The sequence below is a fragment of the Lytechinus pictus genome, chromosome 6, assembly GCF_037042905.1.
Source record: "Lytechinus pictus isolate F3 Inbred chromosome 6, Lp3.0, whole genome shotgun sequence".
Taxonomy (NCBI): domain Eukaryota; kingdom Metazoa; phylum Echinodermata; class Echinoidea; order Temnopleuroida; family Toxopneustidae; genus Lytechinus; species Lytechinus pictus.
In genome coordinates, this window is record NC_087250.1 from 2,556,450 (window position 1) to 2,574,102 (window position 17,653).

General features: G+C 34.6%; 1 protein-coding gene across 1 annotated transcript in view; it reads right to left on the minus strand.

Moving 5' to 3' along the window:
- Positions 1-17,653, minus strand: part of LOC129263574 (MAM and LDL-receptor class A domain-containing protein 1-like) — a 66,558-nt gene that overhangs the window by 38,790 nt on the left and 10,115 nt on the right. Inside the window, exons 9-23 of the mRNA XM_064100622.1 lie at positions 16,721-16,889; positions 15,918-16,052; positions 14,519-14,781; positions 12,987-13,221; positions 11,372-11,455; positions 10,986-11,155; positions 10,026-10,146; positions 9,032-9,181; positions 7,623-7,879; positions 5,734-5,824; positions 4,994-5,125; positions 3,746-3,894; positions 2,692-2,814; positions 1,651-1,885; positions 825-1,051 (exon numbers count right to left, since the gene is read on the minus strand). Coding sequence (XP_063956692.1) covers positions 825-1,051; positions 1,651-1,885; positions 2,692-2,814; positions 3,746-3,894; positions 4,994-5,125; positions 5,734-5,824; positions 7,623-7,879; positions 9,032-9,181; positions 10,026-10,146; positions 10,986-11,155; positions 11,372-11,455; positions 12,987-13,221; positions 14,519-14,781; positions 15,918-16,052; positions 16,721-16,889 — 2,541 coding nt within the window. The remainder of the gene's footprint in view (positions 1-824; positions 1,052-1,650; positions 1,886-2,691; positions 2,815-3,745; positions 3,895-4,993; positions 5,126-5,733; positions 5,825-7,622; positions 7,880-9,031; positions 9,182-10,025; positions 10,147-10,985; positions 11,156-11,371; positions 11,456-12,986; positions 13,222-14,518; positions 14,782-15,917; positions 16,053-16,720; positions 16,890-17,653) is intronic.

The window sequence follows — 17,653 nt, forward strand, 5'->3', positions numbered from 1 at the left end:
TAAAAAGACACTACAAATATTTGTGTCAAGGTGCTTATCGAAGATAAATAACAAGGTATAACTTTGAAAAAAATATTCTCTTAAAAGTGTTGATTGTTTGCATGTTGTTTTCAGTATCAATGTGAGAGGGAAAAATGTGATAACTCATTATAATGATAAGACCGTGCGAATCATGCAACAGCTTAATAAGGAAGGTAAAAATGGGAGGGGCTTCATACCAGGCAGCGTTTCATCAACATATTAAGTTGCATGACAAAATGTATGATCTGACAACTTTGGTTGATTTTGATTGGCTGTGAATCACTGTTACTATGGTAACTGTGAGATAAAACATCCAACAAGTCCTTTAGTAGAATACTCCCCATGACCTGAATGAAACTTGGAAATTTGGTAAGCACAACTGTGTCCCAGTCTCGTCATCATGATATAATAAGATAATTTCATTAAAAAAAAATCCTTTATTGTAACTTCTAAAGGTTTCCATGGTGAAGAAGTGAGGTAGGTTTCACAGTACACCGTGTATCTTTTTTGGCAAGTGTTGGTCCTGAAAGAAAACTATCCAAACTCTATCCTCAGTCCTTTTTTGATCCTACAAGAAATGTACACAACTGACCTCCAAAATCTGAGAAGCATAATCATGTCTCAGTGTAAAGGAATCATATTTTACAACTTTACACAAAATATGCATTTTTCAAAAGATAAAATAGGGTCTCATTGAGATGAAAAAAAGCAGGACACATTTATCAGAAAGTACAATGTTTAATGGACATACATTTCAGGGGCAACATGAGGATATATAACCCTCATGTTCTCCACACTCATACCGTATCATGTCTCCACACATCGCCCCTGTTGCCTTTCAGTGTCTCCAATGTCGTGACCTTAGTTGCTGTATCTGCTTGAGTTTGGATATTGAGATTGCCTACACCTTCCCCATTCATATGGTAATAAAACTCCATGCATAGTTTCTGTGAGGCCAGGAAGTCACCTGACTTCAAGGTGGCCGCCTGTCCCTGTGTCTGCCCCGAGGCTTCTGTGTATATATACGTCCCTAAATAGATATAAAGAAAGAACAATTGTACTTTTCAAGTTTTGTCCTATGTTCCGATTTCCTCGAGTGTAGAATTTCTCAGAAAAGTCAGGACAACACAATATTAAGCCATCATACAGGTAAGTATTTGATTAAAATTGGAGGTGTCGTGGTGAAGTGGTTCAGTCACATGACTCTTCAGAGATCAAGGGTTCGAATCCCACCCGACGCTAATGCCATTTTGCAAGGCACTTATCCACGTTTGCCACTCTCCATCCAGGTGTTAAATGGGTACCCGGTAGGATGCGAAATTCAATACTTTTTTAAAGGTTCATCGTACTCCTTGCCAAGCCATTATGACATTATATTATTTAGTATCAGTGTCATATAGCGTAGTTATAAACTTCATTTTATCATCACATTCACAACATTTAGAATGAAACTCCAACAAACCATGAGCCTATATGCCGTTGTGTGTACAAATTGAGTCCATATTTGTTTTTGTTCAATTTTGCCTTTTTTGTCATTTTCACCGTTTGCTCTGAAACGCTGGAGGAAAAGATCCAAATAAGGCCCCTCTTATAGAGATTTTGGCATACAAAAGATTTTTAAAACATTACCATAAGGCGTCCCGAAGGTATGGTCAACGCCTGGTCCAGTACCGTCAGAGGGCGTCCTACCCTGGATCCGCTGCCAATCAAAATCATCAGTCTTTTCTTCATTCTTCCACGTGCAAAGACCGGTCTCAAAGTTACAGTCACCGAATGGGGAACACGGGGCGGACGAGATGGTAAGATCGTCCAGAGATATGGCAGCATTCTGTGTGTAGTCTTTACTCGAGGCTCGGAATTGGATCTGCAACGGTATAGAACAAGAGGGTCATTAGTCGATTCTAAAAGGTACTTTATAATGTACCTAATGTACCAATGTGATGCTGCTCGAAACTCATACAACTGGGTGTGAAAAAATGTAAGGAAAGGAGTAAACGCAATGTAAAGAAATATAAATAATGACATTCATAATTATGATCATAAACGTCATCGAGTCAGTGGGATGGTAATTTTTAAACTCTGACCTTAAAAAGCAGCTTCACACATGTATTGAAAGACTAAAAGTGGATAAGGGATATTCTGTGTAACTGACAATGCATATGAATACAAATACAAATATTAGGCCTATTATATTTCATAAATGATTGGACAGCAGAGGATAGTTAAGAATAAGTTGAATACGGAGCTGCCAATCAATAGCATTTTACCTTGTTTTGTATGATTTTTTGCATGAGAATGGATAGGATTTATCTCAATAAAATAAGATTTTCATGAATTCTGTGATACGTGTACTGTATCATATGCATGCAAAAGTCTCTGTTTCTGTTTCGGTTTTTGACAATAAACTACATGTAATAATTCACAAGTACGTAAAATGTAAGTTAGTGGATATTTCTAATACTTGTGTGCTAGATTCCATTCAGAAATTTTGCTGACGTATGAGTGGCAAAAAAAAGGATTTTTTTGTGTTGAAAATAGCATTTTCAGAGTTTTTTTGTCCAATTAGGTTGGCAGCTCTGATAATAGGTGAATACAAAGTGTAATATCAAGGCAAATAGAGAGAAGGAACAGACTGAAGTAGACCAATACGAGGAAGAAAACGAGTCATACCTTGAAGAGATCATCAGTGTTATTGAGATTTATTTCCATGACATGCCATTCATCCTCGTGGGTTATGCCATCCATCTCCCATTCTAATGATGCTTCTCCGCTCATAGCATGAATCTTATACACCTGTATAAAAGATATCAGGGTTATTCAGTTATGAAAGTAACATCAAATATTGCTAAGGAATGTGCTGACATAACCCTATTCATGCATATCATTGGATGCTCCATGTTTGAAATACATGTAACCAATTCATACTAGCCCAATTAAAAATTATACAATTCGAGACGGATCTAATAATTCTATTCATAACTTACTGTGCGATGTTACTAACATAATTTGTGCATATATTTTCCACTGAATCAAATTTTCATAATGGCATATACAAATGAACTAAACCGGTATTCGATATTTTCGCAAATGGGCAATTCGTTTGTACTACCTCTATACATATTTTGATTGTACCTTAAATTTCACTGTAATTTTTTTATTTTGAACTGTTCTTTAAACTATGTACTGACTACACAGCATGGTACTGTTGTTGTAAAGATTACAAGGATATCTGAGGGTTCGGTTGTGCAGGGTGAGAGGAAGTTTTTTTTTCTCTTATAAGATTTTGATGATTTTCTTTTAAGTATGTCAGAATTTGTTTTGAGGGAATAGGTTTGACCTCCTTTTCTGATATTAATTAATTAATTAATCAATTCATTTATTTATTTATTTTATTCAATTATTTATTAATTTATTTTGTCCGATATACTTTGCCTTTTTTGACAAGCTTTTTCAGTTACGCTAATTGTAATGGTGAATTACTATATTTTCTTCTTGCATATAACCTACCTGCAGACTTAACAAGCCTTGCTTTTTTATGCAGGTTCCCTCATATTTCACTCTTTTAATTGTCTTTGATTCCAAATCGCTATTTTCTTTTATTTGAATTAATTGTTATGCCTTGTCTGATTTGTATTCTCATAAGTTTTCTGATATTGTTTCATAATTTTGTTTGTACTTGTGAAATATGTAAAATCAAATCAAATCAAATCAAATCAAATCAAACCTGAAGTTGGCAAATTTGGGAGTTGAACATTGAATACCAGAACTGGAAACAGTTGCCCAAAGTAGATGTTGGAGGTAGGGGACCAGTTTCCACAATAGCTAGATCGTCATTTGATGACAAGTCAGTCATGTCTGCATAGAATACATGACCTACCGGCAAAAGAAGGGAATTTCCTGATAAATTTTAATACTTATACTCCTTATACAAATATAATTTTTACATATTAGCATGGTCTTTATAAAGTTACATGAAACATTTCAGACTTCGCTGTTTGTCCACTGTGTGCATTTATCCATGATGTGTGTGACATGTATTACATGTAAAATTAAATCTTATGAACATTTTATATGCATATATGTGATAAGCCACCCCCAAAACAAACAATAAGTCACCCAAAATAATTTCGAGAATTTTTATCGAGCTTGAAATGTCCCCTTTTTGTTGCTTTAAAATTATGTATAACATTTCAAAACTGATCAACAATAAGTAACTTAAGAATTGCATCGAGTGCAGACGAATTTCAGCGAGAGCCTAAAAAATAGGGAATAAACAAGGTTTGAAGTTTTGGGTTCAGTCAAGCATAAGATGTGCACACTGCGCAATCTCAATGCAACAAACTTTGTCAAATAAACTAATGTACATGTATCTTGTTCTTTATTCAACTTTAAAACATTAGGATTTAACGGTATGAAGAAAAAGAATTACTCTTTCAGATTAGCTAGTAATCTAGGTTTTAGATCTGTGTAGACCAGATATTAATTATTCTGGCTATTTGCAGAGTACCTTCCCATGCGACTTCTTGTTGGTTTTCGGTTGGCTGGTCACATAATATATGTTATCAGAGAGAAGAACACAGGTTTAAAATTAGATGGAAAAAATACAATGTAAAAATAAATCATATTGCCATTGAGCTCTTTACTACCACCAGTCGTCAAGTTACTCATGGTTATTTTTATTTGCCTCATGAGTGGTAAACTAACGGAAAGAGTGCTTGCTTTGGTTATATCATTATCATCTAGTAGTCAGTACTTTTAACGGAGGATGATGTACATGTATATTCTGAAATAGATAGATAACTCATAAAATTAAGACATAGACTGGGAATAAATTATCATTAAGATTTACAGCCATTAAAAATGATTATATTATCCTTTTGGGTCATAAAAAAGATAGGGGCCCTGTTGCCATCAATTTTGTATGATTATTATTTGTATTATTTTCAGGATCAATAATTTTTATTTGGCTTACCATACTCAGTTCTGTAGGTATTGTCTGTGGTAGGTGCTGTTGCTTCTGAATTGGCTTGAATGACCTGCCAATCAAATTGATCTGGCTCGGTTTGACTCAGGTAACATGCTCCGTTCTCAAAATCACACATACCTTTGGATAAAGAAAATAATATGAAATGGAGTGTGAGTCGGGGATTAGAAAATTTAATGATGCATTAATGATGTCATTCTATTCTCCCAATAATCTACAATTTTCAATTAGATAGTAAGAAAACTATGCATTATTTAGGAAGTGTTTGACCATTTTTCAAATCTTATCTTTGACTAGTAAGTAGGTGAATCGTTTCATCATATGAGTACGAATCACACCCATATTGAACGTGTGGTAATGCATGCAAAATAGTATATGAATATTGCATGCACATAATTTACCAATATTATTTCAGGAAGGAATAGATATTACATAAGTCAAGATCACTATTTTCCCAAAAAAAAAAAATCGGGGGGGGGGGGGGGGGTTGTATTTGTAAGATACATCCACTCTCAATATAAAATCTAAAATCTCAATACAAATCTACTATTACTACTTCTTTTTGTATCATTATTATTACTATCAACGTTATTTGTATTATTACTATTATTATGATATTTATCATTATTGTCATTATTTAAATCATTATTCATATTATTTTTATCATTATTATTATTATTAAAATCATTATTATTATAATTGTAACATATTGCCAATTTCTTTCTTACTTGGTGTCGGACAGGTACCCGGATGAAATGATATATCATCCAAGGCAATGTCACCCAAGGCATCCGAACCCTTTTGGCCTTCAAAGATAACCTGAAATTATAACATGAAAATCACATTCGATTAAAAACGTACGTTACTTTACAATATATGATATTAAAGATGGTGTCTGGCAAGATTTGTTTATTTTTCACAAGGATTATCAGACTTGACAGGAAATAAGAATGAGAGGGCATATTTGACGTACTCAAACAAAATAAGCAACTCCATGGAATGAGTTTCTCTGTTTTTAAAGGTCAAGTCCACCTCAAAAAATTTCGATTTGAATCAATAGAGAAAAATCAGACAAGCACATCGCTGAAAATTTCATCAAAATCGGATGTAAAATAAGCAAGTTATGACATTTCAAATTTTGCTTATTTTTAACAAAATAGTTATGTGAACAAGCCAGTTACATCCAAATGAGAGAGTCGATGGTGTCACTCTCTCACTATTTCTTTTGTTTTTTATTGTTTGAATTATACAATATTTCAATTTTTACGAATTTGACGATTAGGACCTCCTTGCCTGAAGCACACAATGTTAAAAATAATGGAATTCCACGTGTTCAAGGAGAAATGAAACTTCATTTCACATGACAATGACGAGAAAATCAAAATATTTCATATTTCATACAATAAAATACAAAAGAAATAGTGAGTGAGTGATGTCATCAGTTCCCTCATTTGCATACTGACTGAGATGTGCATATAACTGTTTTGTGAAATGAAGCGAAACTTTAAAATGTCATAACTTTCTTATTTTACATCCGATTTTGATGAATTTTTCAGTGTTATGCTTATTGAATTTTTCTCTTTTTATTCAAATCAAGTTTTTGTTGGGGTGGACTTGTCCTTTAAAAGGTGTAATTGTCGAAATATACATATTTACATGTACTTCATTTTGAAATGTTTATATTATAAGAAATTTTGGGTTATGCTTTTCCAATTCCTTAAGGATCACGTAGAGTAAATAAGAAAACAAGTTTCTTCTTTCTATCATGGGACGGCTAATATTTACTAACAATATTATTCTATGTACATGTATGTTGCTTTAAAACAGGAAGTCACAAAGTAATAAAAGTCAGGGGCATAAAGCAGTGCATCCGATATATCAAGCCTTTTGCCTTTTCCAATGCACATTTTTCAATCCTAGTTTTAAATTTGTTTCTTAATTCATATTATGCGCAATGTATACACTGATATCAAAATTCTATTTTTAAATTTAACTTGGTCTTATTCATTCATCCGCACATATGTGACCTGCTACCACATAACCGACAATATGTCGCTCAGAATTAAATGTGAGGGTTTCTTTTAACTTGAAAAAAAAAACCTACATCCTTAGTTTTATATTAATATATAGCCTGTCGCAACAGTAACTCACTCAAGTATTTGATTGATAGTAGAAGAAATTCAGTAATAGCCTTGGGGTGGCTGGTCGCATCTTATATTCATAACGGTTGAATAAAAGTTTCATTTTATCTTTTATATTTATATATTAGTAATAAAACAAGATAAATGAATCAGATAATGGCATACTTGGGAAATGGATAATAATAATAAATAAGACCAAGTTTAAAACGATCTTTCATCTTTTTTAAATTTTTAATATAATCACAGAGCCCTGAGGTAGACCAGCTTTTAATGTTAATATTTTGCATGTTTATATCATGTATCTTGCCATCTCGTAACATATTCTTGTATTTTTACTTTGTATTTGTTGCTTTTTTCTGTATTTCATAATGTTTTGTTTTACTATGTTTTTGCGTATAGTGTATGTTTTTTATGCTGATCAGGTCACTCTGTATAAATATTCAAGAATAAATGCATAAATAAATAGATCCACTTACCGTGTACGATCCTGAATCTGTAAAGTGAAGATGGACCTGGTTCCATTGTGGTCCTCTTGGATTCGTTTCTGTCCATACAGGGATCTCTGTGTCACCTATCTTCTCATAGACGATGAGGGCGCCCAGGTGCTGGCCGTACATTTGGAACCAGAATTCCATGCAGTATCCGGTATCGTCGATGTTTTTCAAGAACTGAGAGTTAAGCCGGGCAACATCACCGGGACTTCCATTGGAGGTTTCGATGTAAATGTAATAACCTGAGAAGATTTGTAAACATAGATTGAATCATGGTAATGTGAGAAACAGTAGAGTTTAAGAGCGGTTGGGAGGGAGGGGGGCAGTGTGGGGGGGGGGGGGCAACAAGGCAGGTGCCATATTCAGATACCACAAACGTAGACAATTAAGAGAAAAAAACCCAAGTACAAAGGAAAAGAAAACATGAAAAACAATTCAGAAGGTACATGCTATCACACAAACAACAAAACAAACAGAACAATATTTAAAAGAATCCACGTGGAAAGGAGTCAAATACAACGTAGTCCCAGGTACTGTTTTCTTAGATGCGTTACTGGCTAAATGACCACAGAGGCAAGCAATATCGTACCTTAGATAAGGGGGGAGATAAAATGTTCACTTACCAAATTTTGATATTTTTGTTTTTGGTATGTTTTTTAGCCTGAAAGACCTCCTGCAACAAACGGAAGGTCGTGGGTTCGATCCCCTGTCGAATCATACCTAACACTAGAAAAAACCCAGCCCATCAGCATTTCCATTGAGTGCTAGACTTTGTGAATGGGGGTGCGTAATAACATATCATGCCATACTAGGCATGCTTGAAAGTGACCTAAATGTTGAAGTTTGGCTACCCTGGTAAATAACAGTTATCCTCATCATATTATCATTATTTCATTTTATCCTCTTCAAAAGTTTAACTTATTAATGCGAAACCTCCTGGGTGGTGTTTCATAAGGCTGTTCGTAACGTTACGCGCAACTTTACGAACGACTGGAACATGTTCTTATACATGAGTCAGCTATATAGGGATACATCATATAGCACAAGAAAGGGTCACCAGTCGTGCGTAAAGTCATTCGTAACTTACGAACATCTTTATAAAACGGGCCCCTGTCCTTCTCACCAGTGGCGTACCTAGGATTTTTCACAGGGGGGGGGGGGGCAAAACCGTCCGCCAAAAAAATTGACAAGCAAAAAAAAAAAAAAAAGTCTTCAAGCTCGTCAGGGGGGGCAATAAAGGTCTTCAAGCTCGTCAGGAGGGGCAAACAAGGTCTTTCAAGCTCGTCAGGGGGGCAGGGATACGTCCTTTGCATGGGTTGTGGCTCGTCAGGGGGGGGGCAGACTGCCCCCTCTGCCCCCCCCCCCCCCCCCGTAGGTACGCTAGTCATTCTCACCTGTTTGGTCTCCTATAGTATGATCTGAAGAAGGTCCTGTTCCTGCACTGTCTGTCACTCCTGAAGCCCTGATCCAGTCAAAATCATTATCAACATCCTGATTCCAGGTGCACAAATCAGATTCAAAGTCGCAGTCATGAGAATCGGGTGCTAGAAAGAAAGACATCATCATCATCGTAACTAATTCAAAATCATGGGCAGTCTTCTGTGAATAACTACATAATTATGTTTGTTGTAAATACATAATTATAGATAAACATTGTTTATTTTCATTTGCATTGAAAATATTCATACTTTGAAAAGCTGAATAGCATACGATTTAAAAAAAGCATCAGGTGATGTTCTTTTCCTTTTTGTGTGTACTTTTAAATATTATATGATGATTATTTTCAAAGAACTGAAATTTTACATTGTTATGAGTGTCATTGTGTTCCTGGAAATTAGATAATATAAAATATATAAATGAAATAAAAATATGCCTACTATGATACCAACAAGAAACTCTTTAACCACACTGAGAACAACAGTTACTTGCCTAGTGATTCAAAAGTGTAAGAAATGTTTCATTCTTTAAAAATGTAGCTCATACAGCTAAGAAATAGAAATGATGATATACCTGCATCCCTTAGAAATACAATTTTTTTTATAAACATTATAAATAATAATACACTTAATTAAACAAGACAATAAAACTGTATATGTAATGTGAGTAAGAAGTAGTCATTTTTGGTTGCCCCTCAATTTACGCAAATTTATACCATGGTTTAGGTTAAGAGGGAACTTGGTAAATGGGCCATTGTGTGGCGCTCTGTTCGTTTAGTAAGGAATACTGGGATGGAAAGGAGGCAGGCCATGACGAAAAACCTCCATTTGAGAACACTATACCCCAATTTCCCTTGCAATAAATTCTCTTCTCCAAGTACCACAAACCATTCTGCCCCAAGCATGCAATGTAAGTATCAAAACACCTGTTTCTCGACCTAAACTGACTTACGATATGTGGGTGGAAGTAGCGGTGGGCCAATAGTGATAGCACATATAGAAGGATGGAAGAACATATCATCAAGAGCTATGTCACTGAGATAGTCGGACCCAACCACGGCTTCAAAGGTGACCTGGACCATAAAGAAAAATGGGTAGTTGATAATGATGATATTAATATGAAACTTTTAAAAGACGTTTTAATTATTTAAAAAAAAATGATTTTCTAATCGCACTTCAAATCGCTTTCCTAACTATTACCTGCTAACAAAATCAAATTGGTATGGTAGTAACGATAATAATAAAACAAAACTTTGTCATAAACTCGGGTAGTTAAACAACTAATTAGATGGTACAATTGGTTACATTAATGTAAAAGTTTACACAAACGATTTATAACGTGCTTATTACGGCAGTTTCTAATCGCATGGCCTCATGTGTTTAGTGGATCCCGGATTATTCAGCTTTACTTTTAAAAAGACATTTAAATTGTATTTTTTCCACTAAACATACGCAATCATTATGGGTACTGCTGTATTGTCATTTGTATTGGATCTTTACTTCTGTTGTCATCTTGTTACTTTCAATTAAAATCATTAATAAGTCGAAATGAAATACACTTAAAAATTGAGAACAGATATGCTAAATAACGACGAAATTATAATCTTAAATTCATATTGAGCAGCATGAAAGTGCGTACATGTACACTCAACTGCGCAGTGCAAATAATGACGTTATTATTATTACAAAGGCTTTAGCTGCGCTGCCACAAGACACTCGGGGATTTCGAGGAATTTCTTCCTGTCGGGTACCCATTCACCTCATATGGGTTGAGCGCAGCACAATGTGGGTACATTTCTTGCAGAAGGAAACATGGTATGGCTGGGAATCGAACCCACGTCCTTTAGATTGACAGACAAGAGTCTTAACCACTAGACCACGGCGCGTTCAGGGGACGCCATAGCCTACTTACCCAGAATTTCTCTGTTGAGTCGACATCTACCTTTGCCTGCAGCCAAACATTACCCTTATTGCCACTTTGACTGAACAGCAATTTAGGAGAGGTTGTAGCAGTGGTATAATACACATTCAAGTCACCAGTTGTGTTGCCATACATGTGGTACCAGAATTCCATGCATCGACCTGTATCAACCAGTAAATTGGCAATGATTCAAAATGAAGATTACTATTTGCTTATGTCATAGCAGTGGATATTACACATTGAAACCCTTGCTGCCTGGTCAAAATATAGAACATAAATGTGATTTTGCGACCTGTATTTCAGTCGGAATTCTTTCATTATTTCCAATTTAAGGAGTCAAAAATCTAATTAAAATTTGCCTTGATTATATATCATACCTGCGGTTGGTTGAAAGTATTCACTGAGCAGCCAACCTCTGGTTCCAGGGGCAATGAATGAAGCCTCGATGAACACAAAGTGACCTAAATGAATAAAAAAAAATAACGAGTTGAAGCTAAAAGAAGTTCTGGTTATGATGATATTAATGACGTTATACTTAAAACTGTAATGCCACATTTTGTTAATCTCCTTGCTCACTTTTTCAATTTGTCTTTGTTAATGGACAAGTTCCTGATTGCAAAAGTCATTCCCATTTATAAGAAAAGAGATAGGTAAAACATTAAAGATTATCAACCTACTACCATGTAGAATTATGGAAAAATCATGTTTAGCCAAACACTAAACTTTCTGAGTGATATTTTTTTTTTACTTCCGGTTTCAGTTGGCTTTACAATACAATTCATGCCTTATTATCCTTCGTTAAGAAAGTTGCTCATGATATCCACAAATCTTCACATATGGCATGCATTTTCCCCGGACTGTATGGTATACCTGGGAAGGCATTAATAATTTTATAGGAGCATCGTGAGTCAATCATGAAAATCAGCAAGCTTGTGACATTATTATAGTAATGTCCATGATATTCATGTTATTTTCAAAATGAAAAAGACAGATTTCAACTTTGTTTGTTTAGCCAAGTTTATTAGGTAGGAATTTTTTTTCGAAACCGTCTGATATCTTGCATTTCGGTAACCCTTTCGCTTGCACAACGTTTACAATGTAAAGAGATCGTCGTCATTGAATTAAAAATAAAACCGTTTCGCTTTTAGCTCTTATGTCGCAGCGACAATAATGAAAAGCGACTCCAGACCAAGCAAAGTTAAAATGCAAATTTCTGTGAAACAAAATCCTTTGGTTTGCAAGTCAGATTTCTTGGCGATGTCTTTTCCATATTTCCTCTCTTTCCTTCGAAGAGAAACAGTAAGAGGGTGTTTGGTGTGACAAATGTCTGACCGGTCCGACTTTTCGGTCATGATTTTCAGATGAGTGTAGATAACCAAATAAAAAGGAATCATATCGCTATCTAATCGAGCAAAATATACAAGTAATTTTTCTCAGTTATTAGTTTGCATAATATCAACACTTCTATTGCCTTCCAAACTACCCATACAGGTATACAGCGGAAGTGTAAAACTGTTCAACGAGATAGCTCTTGCTCATAATTGAGTACATGAAAATGAAAATTGTCCAAGACAATTTCTTGGACAAATTTGAGTTTGGTGATTGTCATTGCTGCCTATAAACATGAGTTCATCATGTGTGTATTTGATATCATGGATTTCCATCTAAAAGTGCAAAAGATGAATAGAAAATTGATAAAAATCATCATTCGGCATTTCAAAAATGCTCAATTTTTACTCGAAATGGACTAACATGGGCTTGGGTCAATATCATTCTACTCAATTATTACTAAAGCACTTGCTGATGCACAGTCGAAACGCTGTTTGATTTTTTCACACAGTTGTTTAAAATCTGAAACAGATATATTAAGCATGATTGCTTCAACTGTTAAACAACTACTGAAAGGTTCATATTGCAAAGTGTTGTATAAATCTTTAAACAGTTTTTTCCCCTGTGTGTTTTATTTATATACCAACATCACTGTGAGCTCACCGTATCCTGTCTGTAGTGTATGGTCAACAGTAGGTCCAGTGTCGCCTGATCCTGTACGGCTAGCTCTAAACCAGTCAAGTCCGTCATCATTCACATAGTCATTGACGAAGCCACACATATCATACTCGAATGTACATGAGCCTTCGGGAAGGCAAATGTGGTCGTCAATGTTGATATCATCGATTGCGAGATCGCTGTCGGAGGAAGGACCTGATGATGTAGCCTCGATGTAGATCTTTAGGAAATAAATATTTGAAAACAGCTTTATTTTTTATCAAGGCCAAGAGTGACACACTTTTACCCCTGGTGCAATATCACGCGATGTGTTCCATACTGTTTTTATCTCTACAGCGTGATGATCAGTGTATTCAAAGTTTTGGCGAAATGAGGTAATTCACACTGTAAAAATATCAAATTGAACAGTATGAAGATAATTCCACAGTGTGAATGTTCACAGTATGTTCATTTTGAGAACTATTTTCATTTGCGAATCACATACAGAATCGTCAAGTGTACATATGTGACCACCCCAAACCGACAATAGGGAATAAAAGGGAGGGTTCTCTGTAAATAGACTAAATAGTAATTTGGCCTCCAAAAAGAAAAATCAGCTTTAATATCTGGGTGATTCTTTTTCTTCATGCTATCAAAATTTCACGTAATGCTTTAAAGTTGAGTATATAAGAACAAGATACAATAGTTTCTTTTACACATGTTTTTGTTTTGCTATCAAACTGCTTGGAAGTTTCACTGATACTGCACAGCATGCATATATCTTGCTTGAGTGAACCCAAACTTTAAACACTATTTTACACTTAAAAAAATTCTTAAAGCTCCAGCAATGTTTCTTGCATATGTTTCATTTATTTTTATTCATTCATATATTCATATTTCATATCGTCAAGTATTAAATTGTGTCGGTTAGTTTTGAAAAGTTATATATATCAGAAATAAATAAATAGTATATAAATAAAAAAAAAATAAATAAATAATGAATGAATTAAAAAATAAAATATATCATATGACAGCTTATTACCCCTTTTTCAAACTCATTAAATATCTCATAATCAATTTTGGAGACTTATCGTTGGTTTTAGGGTGGCTGGTCACGTATGAAATTTAAGTAAAACACAAGTTTATAAGTACATATATTGAAATCAGACAATGAACAAGATTTGATAGAATTTTGACAAAAAAACCCTCTTGGCATCGAAATAGTGAAGTCCAGGGGAGATGCTACAGAAAGGGAAGTGATGCCAACTCTTTATGATTTACAAAGCACTTTAAAGTAAAATATTAGAAGAGGAAGAAAAACTTACAAAGAAGAAGATTAAGACGAGATGCTTAGTCATGTATATATTTCATATGTTATGTATTCAAACTCTTTAATGAATTAAAAATATTTTTTTGGGTGTAATCTACATTGAAATAACGACAGCTCTATAATAGAACTATGATGCAATATTTAGGCCTTGTCACCAACCTTCCCTATGAAAACACCCTAAAGCCACTCCTGCTTTACATGAAGTTACCTTATAGCTCTTATCAGGTGTTGGCACAATCTCTACCCGTGCATGGACCCATCTATCCCCTTGGTCCCCAAACTTAGTCCAGCTAGGACTAACAAACAGCTCCCCGTCATCCTGCTTATAGACCGACAGAGTTCCTGGACCAGACCCACTCATATGGTAATAGAATGATACGCATCGTGGACCGGTGTGGATGTAATCATGACTTGATAAGATAGCAGTGTCACCCAGACTATTCGCATTGGTGTCCACATACACGTAATGACCTGGTAAAATAATAGAATGAGGAAAGTTGCTATAAAGTGTAGTGTAGCAAACAGTTCCTCAGAAAAAAATGATAGTTTATACGATGTGTATATTAAAATTTTGTTCCAATCTATCTTACTTTGAGGAGCCCACAATATACAAGCTTTATTTTCTGTGGGATCCTTCATTTTCGCAAATTATAAACCACATAATACTTTGGACACTGCAAAAACTCTGGTGTTGATTTAACACCAGCCAGGAATCTATATATGTCCACACCAGAGAAGTGTTAAACAACACCAGTTCGATTTGGTCTAACACCAGATAGCTGTTTATACAAAACCAATTAGTATTAAAACAGCATCGGTTTGATTCCAAATTGGTGTTGTTTCAATAATTCTCTGGTGTGGACATAGATTCCGGGCTGGTGTTAAATCAACACCGGAGTTTTTGCAGTGTATAACATGTCTATTTTAAGTTGATTTTATGACCTTGGTATATTGTTTATGTCATTGACTTGTTACGTTTGTATTTACTTGATTTTATATTTTGTTGAAAATCAAACTAATGAAATTAAGAAAAAAAATAGTTGACCAAACTGGTTTCGCCCAACCCATGTGGTGTTACCCTTGAGATGTAGACCAATAGAAAATAGACCCTTGTGAATGAAGCTTAAGCATTCAATATTACGAATATAAGATCGAACCAAGCCTATCGCTTGGCCAGAGGGACATCGCTAGCATAATGATCTTATGTTGTTGTGTTCTTATGTGTAATTTATGTCCCGCAATTCAGGTTAAAAGTGCCCGAAATCGATGGAAAAACAGATCAAAGTCCCAATCCGACATAAAAAAATCAGTTAGTTTTTCTTGATTTACTTGAAATGAAGTATCATGGATTTGAGTCGCTCTTATATTCATCCACAGTAAACGCTTTTTAGAATTGTATATTTATTACATAGGCCTTATCTAAGTTGCTTTACAGCTTAAACAATCATGTATAATTTCACTGTGATTTCAAAAATTAAATGCAGTGAATTTGTTGTTTAAGAGTTCAAACACTTGTTTAATCATTTTAAACAACTACTGTAAGAATCATATACATGTAGTAAACATTAAAAAAAAACATTAAACAACATTTTTATTTTGTCAATTACCTGCGTTTGTGTTTAATGTGTGATCAACTTGAGGACCCTTTCCCTGCGATGAGATCGGTGTTCCCCGCATCCAATCAAAATCATCTCCATCAACGTTCTTCCAGTCACAGAAGTCAACCTCAAAATCACAATCAACTACAAACATAAATCAAATAGGATAAGCCTTTGAAGCGAAACATTTACCTGTAGAAACAAAACCTTAAAGGAATTTCAACTCAAGCAAAAACTTGTTTTAGAGGAAAAAGAAAAATCATAGAAGATGACAACAATATCGGACAAACAATACAAAAGTTATGAATTTTGAAGTTGTAAAAATTGGTAATCACTTCCCCCATGAAGACTTTAAATTGGCAGCATATGTGATGTCATAGTGATGTTAGGCAATTAAGGACTACTCTTCCATGACTCCAATACATAAAATGGTCAAAAATTTCAATTTTCCGAAAAGTTACATTTCAAATTATGTTTTCCTTTTATAATGAGGACATAGAACAATAAAATTATCATTAGCTGAAATCGTACTGGATTTAGTCTATTTTCGCTCTTTTTTCTAATTTCATTTTGTTTAACAGGAATCCAAGGTAGAATTTAATTACGATTGAAATCTAAACTGGTAATAGAATAACATTTAAATCAAAACAGTGTCACAAGCTTGGTTCTCTAAAGATATCTGAAGCATTTACTAACTAAAACGTCCCATGAAACCTTTTCCAATCTAAATCTAGCTGACGTAACACTTATATTGTATGCAATTATGCAATGATATAGCAAAATTAATGCATTGAAGATGACGGTTTGCTCACGTGATCCTGGACATGCGCCGGCGGAGAGGGCGGTATCATCAACAGCAATATCGCCGTAAAATTGAGAAGACCGTGTGGCTTCAAGAATAATCTCATAATTTGAAGATGTTATGATGTTCATCTGGGCTGGTAACCATACACTAGCCTGATTGCCACGCTTATACCACATCTATCAAGAAAAACAAGATATTATTATACTATATGAGTATTCATTCATTCATTTATTCATTTATGAAAGGAAGGGGTTGGTATTTCCGTGAAATAGGAGATGAAATTGAAATTGATTACAAAGCACCCTAACAGGAAATTTTACATAACAATGAGAATATAAAAAGAGAAATACTAACCAAAAGTATTTGATTGAAAAGTTTAAAGTGAAAGTGATATATTTTTCTTTGAAAAGGCAAGATTTTAAGTATTTTCTACACTCTATTCCTTATAAAAAAGGTGTATTTGGAATGGATGCCAATACTATTTGCAAAGAGGGATCCTGTATGATATGCACTGTATTGAAATTCAACTAAGAATTATATGAATACATTTGCATACTTTCAAGACTTACCCTGAAACTCTTGAAATATGCACAACTCACTTTAGAAACTATTATCCAAACAGAGAAACTATGGTACATGAGCTCCAAATACACAATTACAATATATCGGACCTTAGGCTATATGTTTTGACACTGGCGTAAATCCCGGGGGGGGGATGGGGGGATATATCCCCCCCACTTTTCTAGGAGGGGGGGGGGTGGCCTGTACAAACATCCCCCCCACTTTTTACGAAAGAAATGAAAAAAAAATCACAAGAGATAATTGTTTTATTGGTGAAAATTCTTCCAAAAATACCGCTTAACAAATAAAATAATATTATTGAATCATAAAATGCAAATAAAATTTCCAAACGAAATACTTCCAATTCATCAATGTTGGG